Source organism: Colletotrichum spaethianum (assembly GCF_022836535.1).
Source record: "Colletotrichum spaethianum MAFF 239500 DNA, contig06, whole genome shotgun sequence".
Lineage (NCBI taxonomy): Eukaryota > Fungi > Ascomycota > Sordariomycetes > Glomerellales > Glomerellaceae > Colletotrichum > Colletotrichum spaethianum.
The window spans coordinates 881,647-900,171 of record NW_026054776.1 but is presented as its reverse complement, the minus strand read 5'-3'; the positions used below and the strand labels follow the sequence as shown (position 1 = coordinate 900,171).

The window sequence follows — 18,525 nt, the reverse complement described above, 5'->3', positions numbered from 1 at the left end:
GGAAACCCATCTTCTCTGGGAAAAGGCGCGGCGTCCTCCCGTCCAGATGTGGCAAGGCTTCGTCTTGCCTTCTTCGGCTCGTGTTCAATCGAGATCATGACAGACCTACAGCGTCCCCATGCCGTCGTCGCACACCACACCAAATCTAGCCATCCACATCCTACCTCGTCCTTGTCGGCTCCTACAGACACCATGCAAGTGCTTTCTGATGTCAGGCCCAAAACTGTGTGGGATGGACTGATCGCTGTCTCACGCGAATGCAGGTAGTTCACAAATCGTTTTCTTCTCAGGTTGGCCGGCTTCATGGCTTGCAGCCTGCAGGACGGACCAGCTAGATGTGGTCACTTAGTGCGAGGTGGGAATGAGGGGACCCCGAGATAGAGGCCGGCACGAGCCATGTGCAGCAGCACATACAACCTTCTGGCATGTTTTTGCTACTTCTTCTCGTAAAACAGCCGCCGTACGCAACTCACATGCTTTATACCAAAGATTCCCGGACCTGCTGCGTGCTCACTCTCGGCCGGCACGGGAGAAGTCGTGGATGGGTGTGCCACAAGTGTCTGTGCATCCCATCCGGTCCGGAACCTGGCGAGCAGCAACTTCCAGCTGCCCCGTCGGCCACCAAGACTGAGACAGGAGGGAGGTGGGCGAGCTTGATGATTGATGGAGACCATCTGCGTAATCTCCACCACCCCAGCGCTCGCTCCGCAACTCAGCGCACTGCGCAAGACAACGCAGCATGGGGACCTGAGTGGCTCTTCGCTTGCTCGTACCAGCCTACGCATGTTTTGTCTGGCCAATTCATTCAACCCCAATGGAAGCGATCTACAGGCTACGGGAAATATTCGCGCCTCTTTGCGAGGACTAACCGCGGGGCCGTAATCATCACGAAAACGGCATCCGCCCCGGCCAAGTCGGGCAAGGATCAGGAGCATCATGGACCGTCAACCCTGTCGGTCCTGCCGTCGCAATGTGGCAGGTCAGACTGAAGAATGCGAGTGCAGAAGCAACAGCACTGCATCAGTCACTCCTTTGCCTGCGCCGCTCATCAGATATCAGAATCATCTGAGCATACAATGGCACTCCTCCGTGCTCTGGACAGCAGCAGTCAAGTAGCCTGGCGTCACCCATCTTCCAGGCGTGCTGCGTACACGCACACATATGCACCCTCTTTTCGTTTTGTTGACCACCAATCGACGAGTAGAGGGACGGTAAGCCGAAGTGACTGGAGAGAGGCAAGAAAGAGGCAAAGACGAGCGAGCGATATGCGCGAAGGATTCAGTCGAGGGACCTGCAGGTCCGAGAGATAAGTTTTGCTCGGTACTATTCACAAAATCCCAGCAGCGGCAGAACCAGAGCAACAAAACCCGTAGCATTCGCAGCCAGACTTGACCCTCTTCTGGCCTGGCTGCGTGTGCTTGTCCAAGTATGGTCTGGTCTCTGCTTGATAATGGGTCTGGCGAGTGACGAGTACCCATAATAAGCAGCAATGAATGCTTGTTCATCCGCTCGATTCGACTCCACGCCGGCCGTCCGTTTGTCAGATGTGAAGACTGGGGGGTTTTCTATGTACACACAACGGCCCAGGCCATGCCAGGGTCTCTCGTCAGTGCGTGTCGACTGCGCGCCGACCTTTTTTCTTGTCTTTCTTCTCCCTACCCCCTTCCATGCCTAGTGACTAGAGGCAGCTATTCTCCAATTTATCAGGATTCTACCCCTCCCGGTTTTATGAGAGCCTGCGGCTGAGGTACCACTCACTTCCTTGTCGCTACTGTCGCTGTTGCTGATGGACACCAGGTTGCTGCTGCTGATTGATTAGCAGCTACCGCCATCGGATCCCCATTCTCTTGTCTCCCGTCCGGCTTCGTCTCCCATGCTTTTGCTGCCTCGGAGCCATCTCGAATTCGACGAGCCGCTCAATCGACCTCGCCTAGACTTTTCCCGCCGAGCCAGCCCTTGTCGCCGTCCGTCCGCCGTGACTCTCCAGGGCAAGACCACTGACGGAAGGGCTCTGTTCCTGGTCCTTGTCGCCAGCAGCTCCTCCAGGACCTGCCTCTGATTCTCTCTCCACCTTTTGTCTCTGGATGTGCAGATGTCCGGTCGTACTCAAACGAATGATGGAATCTGCCCACTCGAGCAGTGGATCTCCAAATCTCGCCGTGCTGCCATTTTCCACACCAACTAGCCGCTCAACCATGGAGAATGGAGAAGGGCGACGACCAACCAAGGCAAAAAGACCCTCCCTGGTGCGCGCAGGGTATGGCGTTATTCGCGCGCTACACTAGGCTCTCGCAAGTATTATCCATCCAGCAAGAAACCAAAAAACGAAAAAAAAGGTGCTAGCCTCTCTTGTCGCTTTTCGTCGCCTCTCAGGTTTGGGCTCCTCCTCCCCCCTCTCTGTGCTGTCCTTCAAGCCGTGCCCTCATACAGCCTCCACAGGCTGCGGTCGTTTCGTTCCCCTCCCCACCAGATCGTCTCCGCCCTGTGATTCGCGTTTCCCCAGTCGCCGTGCATAGCGCAACGGGACCAAGAAGAGGAGCAAGAGGAGAGAGCAGGGACTGGTATCCGTGTCTCCAGCCGCCTCTGACTGACTGCTTACTGTCGTGTCGTTTCGGTCCAAGGGTCGAGGTTCGAGGGACCTCGACTATCGTGGTCCGCGGACCGTGTTCCATGGTTGAGTCCAGTCTCGGTTCAATAAAACTTGGTTGGATTAATAAGGGAATCGGGGTAGAGGAACCCCAAGCCTGTTTTAATTTCCATTGTGAACCCGTCTCTCTCTCTCTCTCTCTCTCTCTCTCTCCACATCAACAGTAAACACAGCTCGCCGAGGGAGGGGAGCAGATGGGATGGGAAACGATGCGATGCGATGCGAGAACATATCGCGGCGCTACTGGTCGCAAGTGCTGATGCCAGGCCGATGCGATGCGTCTACGGGAGACACTGATTGATTGTCGTATGTCCATAGGCGGGCTATCTGACTGCTTGCTAAAGAAGCGTCGTCCCAACACGGAGCCACAAAAGCCAGCCTCTGGACCCCATCCACACCCACACAAGACCCCCAGCCCATGCCTAGCCGGTCGTCAGTCCAGCCCATGTTAGAGACAAGAGGCAGCAGACGCAGGCGTGTGTAGACGCAACGGCGGCGGCAGACGCAGCCTAGGAGGCAGGCAGGCAAGCAGGTGGGCAGCGCAGCAAAGAGTGGGCGAAAGGCAGAGAGAGAAAGATACTTGCGTTGCGCTGGTGGATTCTTCCCCTCCAAGTACGCGCAAGTACCGCCGTTGTACTCTTGGGGCCCTGGCCGGGGTATCTGTAGGAGAGATGTCGATTTAACGCCTCTTTGCCTCTTGTCCTCTTTTTTTTCTGCAACTGGCACACACGCCCCTTACGCCCCCCCTCTCCCACCCCGATGCAACCGCCGACCACCCCTCCCATCCCCTCCCCTCCCCCTCCCCTCGTCTGCCCCAATACCCTTACAGATGAACGTGATGCATGTGTATCTGCGGCGAGAGTGTGGTGTAGCTAAGAAAGCACACAGGACGAGTAGGTGCCAGTCTAGACGAGGTACCTTCAAGACCCGTCGGCTTGCCTTCTTGCACCACAATCTTAGGCAGGTCAAGCAAGACCTTCGTACATCCATTACATTGCAACAGACACCACCCATCCATACCTATCGAGTACTTTTGGCCTTGTTTGGATGGAGCCACCATTACCGTCCCCATGCATGGGCGCATCTCTAAACTAGACAACCCATGCATGTCTGCCAACCCTCCACCACATCTGGCTGCGTATATATCCTTGTCCCTCGCCCCAGGACTGCTCTTCTCACCTCGGACGACCTCATCATCACTTCTTCTCTTGGGTCACTGTTGTTTTTTAAAAGACCAATTGGTCCGCGCAATGGCTTGAGTTCCCATTGTCGTCTTTCCTCGCTGTATAATACTTTGTTTGATCCCCTACTCGACCCTCCCCTTCCAACATCCCATACACGCGGCCTGGGTGTTGGTCTTCCCTCTTGCCCGTGTCACTCTTTGATACCACACACAACAACGGACGCAGACAAGGCGCTCTGACAGTCTGACCTACTACCTCGATCGTTAGAGTCCTTCTAGACAGGAAGAAGAGACTTGAGGATAGAGCGAAAGAGAAAGAGAGGCTTTGGAAGCTGCACGACGACATACACGCACACTCGCACGCACACAGACACATCCTCATCGTCGAGTCCACGTTCTCCGGGAGTATCGACAGCCATCCTATACTACTCTTGCCCTACGAGCGTAATACCTTGAGGATAGAAGAGCAGTTTTGGTTTTTCTTTCTTTCTGGAGACGTCGTCCAGGTCTCTCACTTCTAGTTCACCTTTTTTGGTGGCGTCTTGAGACTGCTGAAAGGTTTTTTTTTCTTGCGCTGCCAAGTTCACGTACTTCAGCCAAAGCGATCCACTTTATCTGGAATCAACACCAGATATCAAGGACGACAGCAGGAAGTCACGCGGCTCCTTCCAAATTCACCAGGACGACCACTTCACAAGTAGAGAAGGCACGCTAAGGACCTGCAACTCGTTTGCCACCTTGGACCTGCAAGAGTCTTTCTGCACAGTCAACGTTGTCTCTCAACCCTCCTCATCGGCCACCAACCTCACCCGCGAAATCTCGCTTGTGACCTCGTTGGTTCTACCTCCCAAACTCTAAACACATCACGATTCCATTTAATTTCTTTATTTTGGAACGTCAAATCCCCCACCCAAACACCTCGAAGAAGCGCATCAAGATGGCGGCTGTCATGAATCTCTTCTGGCCGAATCTCGGCTTTGGCTGGTCTCCCAGCGCCTGGATGTACCTCTTCGTCTTCCTTTGGTAAGTCACAACTTTTTATCGAGCAGTTCCATCTTGCACCACTGCTACCCCAGGGAAACATGTCTTCTACTGTTTCGTATTTGCAATGTCTAACGCCCTTGGTCCAGGCTTCATCGATACACACGTCTGCTTGTCAATTGTGTCAGCCATTGGGTGTACAAGTCCAAGCCCATCCCCGCCAAGCCGACTTTCACTGCCGACGACGTTACTGTCATCATTCCTACCATCCACAACGTCTTCGAGGAGCTTCGTCCTTCTCTTCTCAGCATCATCGCCTGCAACCCCCACGTCCTGATGCTCGTCACCACCACTGAGAAGCACGCTTCCCTGGAGAAGCTCGCTAGAAGCCTCCCTCATCCCAACGTCCAAGTTTACTCTACCCCAATCGCCAACAAGCGCCTCCAAGTCTGTGAGGCGTTGCCCAAGGTCACCACCAAGATCACCATTATGGCCGATGACGATGTGACTTGGCCTTCCACTCTGATGCCCTGGATCCTCGCTCCCTTCGAGGACCCCAAGATTGGCGGCGTCGGCACTTGCCAGAGAGTCAAGCGCGTCTGGGAAGGCCCACTGTCCACTCGCATCTTCAACTGGCTGGGTGCTGCTTACATCGAGAGACGCAACTTTGAGATCTCTGCCACCCACAACATTGATGGCGGCACCTCCTGCATGTCTGGCAGAACCGGCGCCTACCGGTCCGAGATCCTCTCTAGCCATGACTTTCTCGAGGGCTTCAAGACCGAGAAGTGGGGCAAGTACATCCTCAATGCCGACGATGACAACTTCGTCACCCGCTGGCTCGTCAGCCACCAGTGGAAGACCTGGATTCAGTACGAGAAGGAGTGCGAGCTTGAGACCACCCTCGAGAACAGTACCAAGTTCCTTTACCAGTGCTCCCGATGGGCTCGCAGCAACTGGCGCAGCAACTGGACCAGCCTTGTCCGAGAGAGATACGTTCTTACGTGAGTATTAATCCCCCCTCCCCCACTTTGGGGATCTCGACCCCTCTTATCCTACGCCGCACTGGCACACCTGGTTAGCACGCACACAAAATACTAACCTATGACAAATACAGTCAGCAACCCTGGTGCACCTACGCTCTCCACATTGCGACTTTCACCTCCTTGGCCTTCCTCTTCGACCCCCTCATTATCCTGGCTCTGTGGAAGGGTACCGCTGAGTGGGATATCGAGAGCCGCAAGCAGGCGCTCTGGGCTCAGATCATCTTCGTTTTTGGCTTCACCAAGGTCGTCAAGCTCATGGGGCTCTTCCGTCGCAACCCTAGCGATCTCCTCTTCCTGCCTGTGTCCATCATTTTCGGCTATGCTCACGGCATCATCAAGCTCTATGCCTTGTCGACACTCAAGATGGTGAGTGGCTGGTGTTGTGCTTAACTTCTTTCCAGACCAGTCAAGCTAACGCCTTTTTTACAGACTTCTTGGGGCAGCAGAGCTGACGGTGACACCAACGACGACATCCGTCTCACCCCTCGTCCTAAGCGAGCCATGAGCCTGACCACGCCTCCTGGTGGTCAGGACCTCGTCCGCTACCGCCACGAGCGCCAGATGACCGAAAAGGTCTCCGACTGGCACCGCCCCGCCACCGAGCCGCGCAGACCTCAGACTGTCCGGATGAACACCTTCCCCGCCAAGGACATCAAGGCTCCGCACGTCACCTTCTCGCTCCTGGAGCATCCCTCGGATTAGAATCCAGAGTGGCCGGAACTTACGAATTATGAAATTGCGACGAATGGGTTATTGCCAGAGGTGAAACAGAACTCTGGCCGGGTGGCACCCTTCCCTTCCCCTGGAAAGGGAGAAGCAGGAATTTTGTTTGGTTGTCAGCCAACGTTTTCGGCTACAACCATCGTCTTCTTTTTTTTTCGACTTTCTTCCCCCGGAAAAGAAAACCAACCAAAACGGATTTTGAGGCGAGAAAAAGTTTTGCTGTTGTTCTTTACTCCTTCTTACGACGGATACACGATCGATCGCATACGGGAAACGGAACCACAGCACAACAAACATGTGTGTGTCGGATCATAATCATCAATGGCATCAAACCAACATCATGGGCGAGGAGGAAAGAGCGGGTTGGTCATCTGCCTCCAGGGATACGTTTTCCTTTCCTGGATTTCGGCCGTTTTTATCCTTTTTTCCTATGCAAGAAAAAACCAAAATGGGGATGGTGGATCGTTTGGCCTTTTGTGATTTATCCTTTTCCTTCTTGTTCGCGAGAAAAAAAGAACAGTCGGGAGGGGCATCGCGCGGCGGGCAGGCAAGCTTTTTTTTTGTATGATTCTCAACATGATAACCCCAAAGAGCGGCGGCATTCTATTTTTGAACCATTGCGAGACATTGGTGGAAGAGAGATGGGGGGGAACCGCAGCATTAGACAGTTGGTCTTTACCACTATTTCATGTTTTTTCCACTCAGAGTCAAAGAAAACGGGCTTTCCATAGACTGGAGAAAAGAAAGCATATTTCCCACGAAACCCACCATCTTACTCGTGATGCTGAGAAATCCATGTCTGGAAAAACTGCCATGAATTTTGTGGGTTGCAGATCCTGAATGCTCGCAGTGGCAGGCTGCAGGATATCTTCACGAAATAAGAAAGCAGTTACCGAGCCAATGGGAATCCAACGGTCCTGCGTCTTGACGAACTGGGGGATCGACTAGTTCGATCGCCGGGGGGAAGGAGGAAAGGGAGGGTTCCCATGGAAAGAAGAAACAAGCAGCAAGCAAGCAAGCAGCACACACACGAGCGCGTGGCCTGTTCGTTACACGGCAGGTGACTGACCTGCGTTCTCGTATCCCATCGACGTTGGCCCCCAATAAAACGGTTTCCGGGGAACCCGCGATATCTGACACTGCCCTGTGCGTGTGCTCCTCACTTTCGACGGCCTGGTGCCCCGGTTACACGACAGGGCCAAGGTATGCGAAGGAGTCATGCTGTCACTAATTCTCCGGCTGGCTGGCTGGGCCGGACGGACGTCTTTGGATTCTTCTTTGGAATTTGGAGGTGATGAGGAAAAGAGAGGCTGTGCCATGTTCATGCGCCTCGTCTAAACAGTCATCGCAGCGGCTTCGTTGGCGTGCGTGTGCGCATGTGTGGTGCTTTGTCTTACATGACGTCCTCCCCCGCCTGGATTTGGAGGGGTTCCTCTAGAGGGGAGTGGCTGGGAAGAAAAGTACCAGGCAGGCCGGCGGCAGGCACGCGGCTCTGGGAGGAGGCAAAGAGTGGTGCGTTCGGCGTTATCTTCGCCGTGGGTTGCCGTATTGCAAAGCCTAGAATTGTCGGCTGAGAAGACCAGAGCGGGTGGTTCTGTCTCTTGTCGCTGTGGTGGTGGTACTTCCTTGCCCATCCCAAGCTTTAGACAATGTTCATGTGCTGCCGTGGTAGGTATTCTTCTGCTTCGTTGCACACGCCCCTCTCGTCTCACTCCGGGCGGGCTGGTGGGCAAGAGGGGTCCATGAGCCTCGTGAGGGGATGTATGGGTGCGTACGATTCTGTACTGGTGGTGTCCATCGTTGCCGTCGTCGTCGTCGGAGTGAGAGAGTACGATCTCACACCCACCGTCACCACCTAGCCTACACCCTACATCCCTACTAGTCCATCGAACGGTTCGAGACTTGGCTCGATCAGGACGACTAGCAGGATGGACTAAGATACTCGAGGTCTCCACACTCAACGGAGGCAACGAGGCAGGTGATGGCTTGGGGCCGCGTAAAACCCCGCAAGGCCAGAGTCTCTGGGTCGAAGATGGGTATGTACGGAGGAAGAAGGGTTGTGGAAATCCCGAACGTCAAAGAGGCGATGTCGCAAGATCTCCGACGCGTACCAGTGGTTGGCCCCCCCCCCGGAGCGTAAGGTTGAGTCGTGATGGGTGGATGGGTAAGATCAAATGGCCATGTCTCAGGACCCAATCAGAGTGTTCGGACTCGAGCTGCGAGGTCAACAGCTGAGGTTGACAGCCTCTTGGATGGGCTGGGAGATCATGTCCTGTGGCCTTGTTTACGTTATCTAGCAGCCCACCCTTGTGTCTCCCATGCTTGACACAAAGCCTGGTTGGTTGCCCCTCCCCCTCCCTTCCTTTCGAACCCCTGGCCTTGTCGGTGCTGCAAGTGGTCAAAAAGAGTGTCCTCGATGACATAGATGAGCCTGTACCAGGATCTCATGGTGTTTCGCACTGGACGAGATTACGATGGATCTTTGTTCTGGACTCCTCATATATGGGGCGCGAAGCAGTATATGCTAGACATTCTCACCTTGGGATGGGGGCTGTAAGATGCAGAGACGCACGACATGAGACACGTCCCTCGAGGCTTCAAAACTGCCTAATATTGGAAGAAGGAGTAGGGATGATGTGGAGATGGTCAGAAAAGCACTCACCAACTCGTGCTCAAGTGTCTGACAGCGTCGGAATGCCGAATATGACAGAAGCCGACATGGTGAGACGCCACCAGTGGTTACAGATGTTGGGCACTTGTGGATCGAGTCGGAGGGCTGCAGAGTGCTGGACACAGAAGTATAGTGGTGTCGTAATGGTATAAATCGGCAGTTGCGAGAGCTGTGTTATTCGCATGGATTTGGACAGCGAAATTGAATGTTCCTAGGCAGTTTGCAACGACTGCTGCAACATGTTGATTCAAGCTGCAGTACCCATACGTAGGTAGGTCTCTTGTCCAACCGGTATGCAAAGTGAAAAGTGACGACGAGCGGCGTTGGGCCAATGAGGGATAAGAATTGGATCCAACGAATGACTTGTGCGAATGCATGGTGCAATAAGAGAAAAAAAAACTCTTTGACAAAGATTTTGGGAATGGAGAGTCTTGTTGGCCCGCCGGTACTTCTTCCCGCAGTGATGGCGCCACTCTCTCCAGCGTGAGGTGACGGCGAGCGAACCAATGCGACGGCACGAGTCAAGACGCATTGGGTATGACGGCGACCAAGAGTCCGTGGAAGGGCGCCCGGGAATGCTCCGGGCTTGCAAACCGATGGCGGCGGCGAGCCGTTTCCTTCAGATCCGTCACTGGGTCAAGACCCGCGAGAAGCGGCGCGGATTAGGCTGAGAGTCAAGGACGGAGAGCATCGGGTGAACGGGCCTTGCGATGGCAGGCGACAAGCGCCGACAGCGCGAGGGAAAGTCTAGATCCGACGGTGATGATGATGGGACGATTCGTTAGCCTCTTTGGCGTCTAGTGTCGTGTCTAGCATGGCGGTTCTCGGTAGCAGAGGCAGGAAGAGGAAATGGACGTGCGACGATAAGCTGCCGCCGCCATTGGCAAGGCATGGCATGGTATGGCGGGCTGGAGGCTCGATGGAGCGAGGGGGGTCCCACCCTGCGCGCGCACGGCCGTGACATGTTGCGGCATGCACAGTCGTCTTTCCAAGCCGACTACCAATTGTGATTGTGGGCGGGAGGTTGCAAGGAACGTCTTCCGCACCGTCGAGTTTTAGGTGGTGGGTGGAATACAGATGCCCGCGACGATCTGGGGTGGCTCTTGGACTGAGGTGCGGCCAGAGCAACCCGTCTGCTCATTTGCAGACGGCAAACGGCTCCGTGCTACTTGCGGCGACTCAACGTACCTGACTGCGCTCGGCATCGCTGAGCTGAGCAGCTGCCTCGGCCTACTTGCCTGCCTTTTCAGGAAGTGGCGCGCAGTCGGTGGACTCATCTCGAGTTGAACTATGTACTAAGGTATGTCTACTTGACTGTCTGAGGACAGGCAGTTGCGGGACATGGTTTGAACAAATGCACCTTCCTTGATACAGAGGACCTTTGGAGAGGACAGGGAACGGCAAGAGCAGGCGCCTCAAGGAAAGGAAGTTGTCCGTAAGCTAAGGAAGGTACTTGCCATTTTGGAAGTCATTTTTGGTGGGGAAGCGCGGACCTGAATGGGGAGCAGGGCGGGGCAGGAATGGAGGGGACACAAGAGGTACTTGCCTTTTCATCGACGCACAGGCGGCCGCTGTATCTCCACGAACTGGCCATGTACCTTTTCTACCCCTCCTTTTCCCTCTTTTTTACTTGTGTTTCTCTCCCTCGACCAGGACCTGCCTACCTACACACTAGGTAGCATGCTTGGCACGTCTCGTCGTCTGTTCTCGCCCACCAACCACCGAACCTAAGATCTCATCTCAAAGGCGAAACGGGAACAAAACCACAGACTTCATCATGTCGACATCCCGTCCGCTGTCCGCCGCACAGACAGAGGGGAGGAACGGAGACGGACACAGAGATGCAAACGCAGCATGTTCAGTACTTACCAAGTCAAGTAGAAACGAAAATAAAAACGAAAATAAAAACAACAAAAAAACACAATCGTCCGCGTAAATCGAAACGCGCAACCCCTCTCCACCGACAGTCATATCTCAGCTTTTTCCTGCCTCAACAAAGTTGACTGCTCACCACCACATCATGCCACATTGGACGCCCTTATCCTCTGCCTATGTCCATGTCTCTGCTGCAAACTGGTTTCTCTTTCGGGGCATCGGACAAGCACCTCTCTTTCTCTTGCATATTTCCGTTGTATGTATGAGCGACAAAGGCCAAGACGACATGGTGACCCTCGATGCAACCCACCCTTGCCAGCCATCGCGCTTTTCCTTATCCTGTCGGACCTGCGTCTGCACCACCCATGCGAACCAGCATCATCACTGACGGTGGGGTGGGGTGGCCGACCAACGATCCCATTCCTATTCATATCCATCCATTGACTTTGTGCGTACTCTTTTCCACACACCATCCCTCTTACGAGTTATACTTGCCAAGTACCGCCATACATGCTTCTTACCACGAGCCTTCCGTCCCCTTTACGCCTTGATATCACCCACCACCCTTCACTGTCCGTTCCGGATATTTGGCGTCTTCGCTCAACTCCATCTTCGCCATTTCATCCAACAACGATCCGGCGTACGCCCAAAGCTCCTGCGTGGAGGGAGCCTTCCATACGCCCGTCTTGTGCTTCTTGTCAGCTTCTACCAGCCAAAAATGACATTCGCCGAAGACGCTCGCCTGCGCTGTTGTTCAACACAGACGGCCTGCGACATGGATGACGGGGCGGCTCTGCATTTACGAGGTTGCAATGCTATTGGATCTTGCTGGTTGCTCGCCAAAGCCTAACCAGATCCCTTCGACTCGGCACGCCCACACCTTGCCTCACCTCATCTCACCTCGGCCACACCTCGTCTGCTGTGGAGCGCCTCTCGACTGCGTTGTAACTAGATCATCACACTCCGGCGGCTGGCTGGGTCCCATCTTAAGCAACGCTACTCTTGACCATGCACGGGTAGCCACATGAACCTCAGGTCATCAGCTCCATGCCCAACACCATCTTCGGCTTGAACTCCAACTCCATCTCGAAACCCTAGCCCTGACCCTCGTCACGATCCTCCGCACGCTTAGAGCATGGAGGCTGATCATGGCCGAAGCTCGGTGGAGCCGGCTTGATCAAGTGGACCAGCGTCGTCTTCGCGCCGCCCACCTGTCCCGTCTGGCCGACAATGTGTACGGAGTCCACGGGCAGAATCGGATACTATAACATCGTACGGGGTATGCTTGTGCTCAGCAAAACCATCATTCCTGATAAACCATAGCCTCTCTCGCACTTGCTTTGCTCTGGACGTCTCCAGCGCTGCACCCGGCAACATCATGTATGGACAGATGGCCTGTTTCCTCGTGCCAGGGTCCATCTTGCAACACTACGATCTGCGGCTGCACAGCAAATGGTTGACATCAACTTGCATCGCAACCGTTCATGCTCGCAACCCGAGATCCGCCGGGGAAGCACCTCGCGCGATCCAGGCCGTGTCTCGCGCCTGTAGTGTCGTACGCTATGCCACACCTGCCTGTTAGCAATCTGCTCTCCGCAAACTCTGTCCGTCGCAAGCCCGGATGGACAGGCTCACGATCTTCCCGCTCTCGCGTCGATTCGAGGGACCCTGGTTGGGAGGAGGGGGTGGATGGAGATTTGTTTGTGGGTTGTCCCCTCTATGCCTAGCCAACCCCGCAGGATAGCATCATTCCATCACGACATCGAACGGGCCAGCTCTTCTTCAACAACCAGGGGGGGTCCATGTGCCTGCCAACGAAAGATTTATGGAGAACAACAGCCACGACAACCAAGAAACGAGAAGAATTGGCAGAGCTGCATCTCGAAAATATCCCGGTCTAAGAGGGGAAGTCTACTCGCTCTTCTTGGTTCGCTGCACCCTCGACTCACATAACCATGCAGGTTCGAAAGGCTCGCAACCAACAATGGCAAAGATAACCCGACCCTCAAGTGGTCGTCAGCAATCCTTCGACCCACACAAACATCTTCGGCCTTCATAAGCCGTTGAAGAATATCATGTCGCCGCAAGGGTGTTTAACCAACTGGACGATACCATACGAAGAAGAAAAGACTCTTTGGCCGGATCGTCCGGCCTCCTCCAATGGCGTTTAAAAAATGACGACGACTTGATTGTCTTGCTTGCATCGAAACTACAACGCGACCTGGAGCCTTTAAACGATTGCACCTACTGCAAGCTTTTCGCGAGACCCAGTATCGCATGCACAAGAGTACAACAAACTTAGGGAAGATGTGGCACACGGCGCTGACTTGTCCTTGGCCCATTGACTCAGCCTGTTTGATTGTTTGGTCATCGGCTGCATGATAACTGGATGGGTCTTTGGTAGTCGCTATCACTGGCTGTCTGCACGCTATACTAAAGAAGACGTGGAGTGTCCGTCCGTCGACGGAGGATGCCCAGGGCCCCTGCCAACAACGAAGACCTATCCTATTCAGGGGACAAGCCCAGTACTCACGATGTACCCCTCAGATTCTGATTCAGGAAATGCCCCGAGAATCACCCTGCAATGTTGGCGCTGCCTCCGTGCCGTCGACGCCAAGGTTGTTCCACCTCGACGCTGGAGCATGCAGCTGCTGCGCGTGAGACAGGCCAATGCCTCACCCAGTTGACAACCAGAAGTTGCCTATTTCGGGGCAGGAATTTGTGAGATGGTGAGTAAAACTCAACAAGCTTATCAGAACCGGAAAACAAGTTGCAGACGGGCGCCTGCGCTCATCATTAGTTACCTAGAGCGCGTCTTCAACCTGTCTTATCTCGCCACTATTCGTGTGATTTTGACAAAAAGGCGTTGATGTTGGTATCAGCCCCCCACGCAAATCCTCTAGGCTGAAGGATCAACGGTTGTAAACATTTAGACGGGAGCCTCCCTAGGAGAAAAAGAAAGAAAAAGAGGCCACCATTCGGAGACCCATGCCGAATGCTCACACCCGTTTCAGAAGAATATCCACAGTTGATGGAAACATCCCAATCGTCTTCGCTGGTAATGGGGGCCAGAGAAGGTTTCAGCCTTTTCCTCACGACTTATAACTGAGTCTCAACTTGTAAAGCAATGGGCTGTTTTACCTCGAGAAGCGAAAGTCGTTGTTGGCGCTCGATGCCATGGCCCCATCGTGATCCGAGCGAGCCATCAGCGCGCTGGTGCCGATTTTCATCGCGGCTGCGGCGTGCGCCGCTTATTATTTTTATTTTCTATTCGTTTTTTTGCTGAGGGGTTAATTGAAGCAAAACGAACGGGCTCTTCGATCCGCACCAAGGAACGAGGGTCATTGAACAAACAGGCCCCCAATAAACTCTCCACTAAAGACAAGGACCGGCCGAGGCCTGGCCGAAGAGCGGAATTGACAAGCGCTGAAGAATTGACGAAAGAATGGCCTGCCGCCGGTTGACTGACAGGACCCTGTTAGTCCGCAGGCGGATGATGGGATCACGCCCCCACCGCTCCAGCTGCGGGCTTCTCAACCCCCCTGGAGCGAGTCTATCAACCAAGGGAGCAAACGATGGAGCACGGCCTCCTAGTGTACGACTCCCCTCTACCACGGACGAGCTAGTAGTGGTCGGGGTGGTTGTCTAACCTCGCATGACGAGGTTCTACTTCCCTGCTGCCCCGCGAAAGGGAGGCAACGGATGCGTAGCTGTCCGCGGCGAGCTCGCAAAGAAGCCAGGTAAGGTCTGGGGGTACATGATGCAGGATTTCTTGCAGGACCAGCTCTAGGGCCTTTGGACTGTGTCCACCACATTCGGACTTCTTCAAGATGGTGAGGCACAAGAAGCAGGCTTGAGTGGATCGATGGTCGGATCAAAAGGAGGGGCAATCAGGAACAAGTGCTAATACACTTATGCCTGTGGATGTAAGGTGAGACTGCTCTCCAGATCAGTATCGTCACGAGCACTGAGCTGCCTTGCTTTGTCTTGGATTTTGGTGAACTGATGGCGAGCAGGTCTTTTGATTCGTAGGCGAGGCAACATCTTGTGGATCGAGGCTCGCGCGCGTTGACTCTCACATGCTGGTGGTCCCGCGACCTCACACACCTTTTCCTGTGTGCAAAAGATCAGTCTGGAGACCTGCGATTACCTTGTACTGGACCAATCTCAGAATGACTTCCAAGAACCAAATGACTGACAGACACACGATGCTACAGGGAGTCCGTGATTTGATCACAATGCAGCAGCATCGTCGCGACGCATTCCTGGTGATGCCATTTCCGCAAATGGGGTAACCATTGACAATGACATTTCTACTCTGTACTGCTCTTGGTAATGGGACAGCAGCGTTGCTGCCTTCGGACCCTTGATCTTAGACGGCGCCATGGTTTAGACAGGATGATATAGGCATGTACATGATGTGACGGCTGCGCTAAATGTATCCGACGCACGAGCAGGGCAAGGCGAAAGAAAGAACGGCAAACATACAGGCTTTTGTGGCTTGCCGCCGCTGCTAGTCTTACTGTACGCTTGGGAAGGCAATTGGGCATGGATGTTGTTAAAAAATTTACTCTTCCGTCTTGCCTCGTCGAAATGGCATGTGCTTTGGTTGCACGACATGGGAAATGGGTGGGAGGCAAACGCAAGGCATTCAATCGCCGTCGGCAATAGGAAGGAGAAGACTGGATATGTTTCTGGAAGCAATGCCTAATCAACGGTCAGTTGTAGCGTGGTTGCTTTCTCGACCTTCTCGATCTCCTTCCCCGCAAAAGGGAGGAGATGGCGGGGTAGGGGAAAATATTCGGTGATGGGGGCTGGAACGTGGGGAATGAACTGTCTCTTGTTGGTGAGTTGAGCCGCTGTTGATCCTTCACATGCTTTTCTCTCTGACATGGACCATTGGGCGAGTTTTTGTATCTTTGCAAGGCTTGAATTTCTTGATTGGAACGGGTGTTTGAATATGCAGGCTAATTCGCTACGACGGCAGGTGTGCTAGAGCTCCATGCCATGGCTTGCCCCGACTGCATGGCTTCAAGCAAGGCTTGCAGTAACCGGCCGTACATGGCGGGCTCGGCTACCAAGGCGCAATGTCGGTAAGAAGCTGGGCCGATTCCCATGAGGGTTGCAACGCAGCTTTCTTAACGGAAGGCCTGCCTGCTTATCTTGGAGTGGCCAACAAACAAAATGCCTCAATGGCACTATGGGTGCGCTCAAGATGCATGTGAATTCCGGGAGACACTGTGGCGAAGCCTGTCCAAGGAAGGTCAAGCATAATTTGACGTAGCGTTTTTTTCTCCTCTACTCGGTTCTGCACGATATCGGCGTTAGTGTGTCGTCCGGTTCGTGAACCTCTGTCTAAGTTTTCGGTGTCGTCGAGGTGCACAACTGACATCACCACACGCCAGGGAACATGCAGAGGAGGGATACCTCTCCTCAATACGGCGCATTCTTGAGGATGGCGGCGGACGAACGAGATCCTTGTGCCGCAGGTATCCAGGTCCGCGTTTCTGGGATGACGAGCACGGCATATTCCGCCTGTTTGATGGTTATGCGTACTTGGGAAGCGTTCCCGGTCAGTCAGTAGCCAACCCTAGATTTACCATGTACCGGTCCGTGGATTGCGGCATACTGCGCTCTGAAGCTCTAAAGCTCTAAAGCAGATTGAGTCGATTTCCTCTGGCGAATCAACGCCCACTCTGGGCGATACGACCTGGTTGCTTACGATGGTGTAGAAGGGTTCAGCAGAGTTCTCGGTGACACTGATGCGGGTTGTGTCGTGATAAGTGATGGGTGACTGATAGCAATATATCATCGCTCCGAGAGGGGTCTTGTACCGTTACGTAGACACGAAAGTTTTTGACTGCTGCGCGGCCAGGTTCTATCTGTTCCAATACTTGGTCTGCTACTGTTCTGAACGCTGGTCGGGGTTTCCTGGTTGGCGATGAGTCTAGACACCTTTGACTTTGTGCGAATCTGCGTATCGCAGGTAACAAGACAAGCAGTTGATATCGAAATGCCGTAGTGTTTGACGTTGCAAGGCTACGTCTCTGGGCATGTGAAGTCCGTGAGCTGTGATTTTCGGCTCTGATGCGTTGCCTTGTCCAGCAGGTTTCGTTCGCCATCTTCGTCTTTGCCTCTTGAGATGAAGCTTGGCATGCATATGGCTCGCACGACTTTTGTCAACGAGAAAGGTTGGTGCATGTTGTACACCAAACTGATGATTCCGGAACAAACACCCTCATCTTCTAGGCTACGTCCCTCCGTCATATCACACGGCTGTTTGCCGTGAGTATATAATTGACTACTTGTACATAACGGAGAGACTACGCCTTGCAGGCTTGCATCAACACGATGTAGTTGAGCCATTCTTTGGCTATTCTAATAGGGTAGAATGCGTGGATACAGCCAGAATCGATTGCCCTATGTTATGAGTATAGAACAATGACTGGAGAAACCTGCTGGCAACTAATTGTACAGCCAAGCTGACTGCTCACTGCTTTCCGACTTTGTCCATGGTGAAACATTGAGGATCCTGGGATGGACCCCTATAACCGCAGGTCTGAAAAGGGGCTGTTGAGACTTCCATCGCAGCGGGCCGTGATGTGGTGGTTCGTGTTCCTCGTCTTCTCAGGCGCCACCGCGAAAAAAGAGTGAAACAGACGGGCGACAGAACGCGACCCAATGTTGACTGATCCGACGCCCCGTTCAAAAAGGAATATAGCGGTGATAGTGATTATTGACTCGTGCCCGGTCAACCATGTATACGAATGTATTTTAGCATGCTGGGATGCCAGTCCGTTCCGTCAGAATTGGGAGGGAACACCAAGATCTTACTGTAAGTGACAGGGGAAAACAGAAATCTAATTATCGAAAAACGTTTATTTCTTGGTTTACCGTCAAGTCGATTAACAATGCATATGCGGTTATCAATGCTTTGGGTCAGCTGTACTACCCATGCCCTCAGTTCAACAAAGGCAATGATGAAAACGATGACAATACTTCCAAAGTGAGATCGGTCCAGAAAGACATCAAAGAGAAAAGCCCAAGCTCGGAGATGAAGAAGAGAGATACATAATATGATGATTCGGAAAGGAGGCAAATCTCAATATTCGTCCATATTTGTAGCTTGGTTAAAAACACAAAATCCCCCGATTTACTCCCATTACCTGTGTCTCTTTCGGACGTCAAAGTCGGACCTCAAATTCTTTCGATGCTTACTATCAACCCGAATGGTCTTACTTGATGGAAGCATTGCCGGCGAACGGGTATCTTTTATTTTCTTTTTTTAAGCCAGACGCTGTTGAAGCTTTCATGGGTTTCATACCAATACCGTGTGCCGCCGGGTATCTCAATGTTTACTTATGGCCCACGAGGAGATGGAAAAAGCTATTAGGGGCCT

General features: G+C 53.5%; 3 protein-coding genes across 3 annotated transcripts; 1 reads left to right on the top strand and 2 right to left on the bottom strand.

The window, feature by feature from the left end:
• Positions 1–1,930: 1,930 nt before the first annotated feature.
• On the bottom strand, positions 1,931–2,197 carry ColSpa_03266 (uncharacterized protein; the record flags this gene model as incomplete). The annotated part of the gene is made up of 1 exon (XM_049269478.1): positions 1,931–2,197. One exon carries the CDS (start codon positions 2,195–2,197, stop codon positions 1,931–1,933), a length of 267 nt encoding a protein of 88 aa, XP_049125435.1.
• Positions 2,198–4,767: 2,570 nt separating this feature from the next.
• On the top strand, positions 4,768–6,559 carry ColSpa_03265 (hyaluronan synthase 2; the record flags this gene model as incomplete). Its single annotated transcript, XM_049269477.1, has 4 exons — positions 4,768–4,853; positions 4,961–5,815; positions 5,929–6,223; positions 6,287–6,559. 4 exons carry the CDS (start codon positions 4,768–4,770, stop codon positions 6,557–6,559), a joined length of 1,509 nt encoding a protein of 502 aa, XP_049125434.1.
• A 5,661-nt stretch (positions 6,560–12,220) lies between these two features.
• ColSpa_03264 (uncharacterized protein) lies at positions 12,221–12,545 on the bottom strand (the record flags this gene model as incomplete). Its single annotated transcript, XM_049269476.1, has 2 exons — positions 12,221–12,388; positions 12,462–12,545. 2 exons carry the CDS (start codon positions 12,543–12,545, stop codon positions 12,221–12,223), a joined length of 252 nt encoding a protein of 83 aa, XP_049125433.1.
• Positions 12,546–18,525: the final 5,980 nt, after the last annotated feature.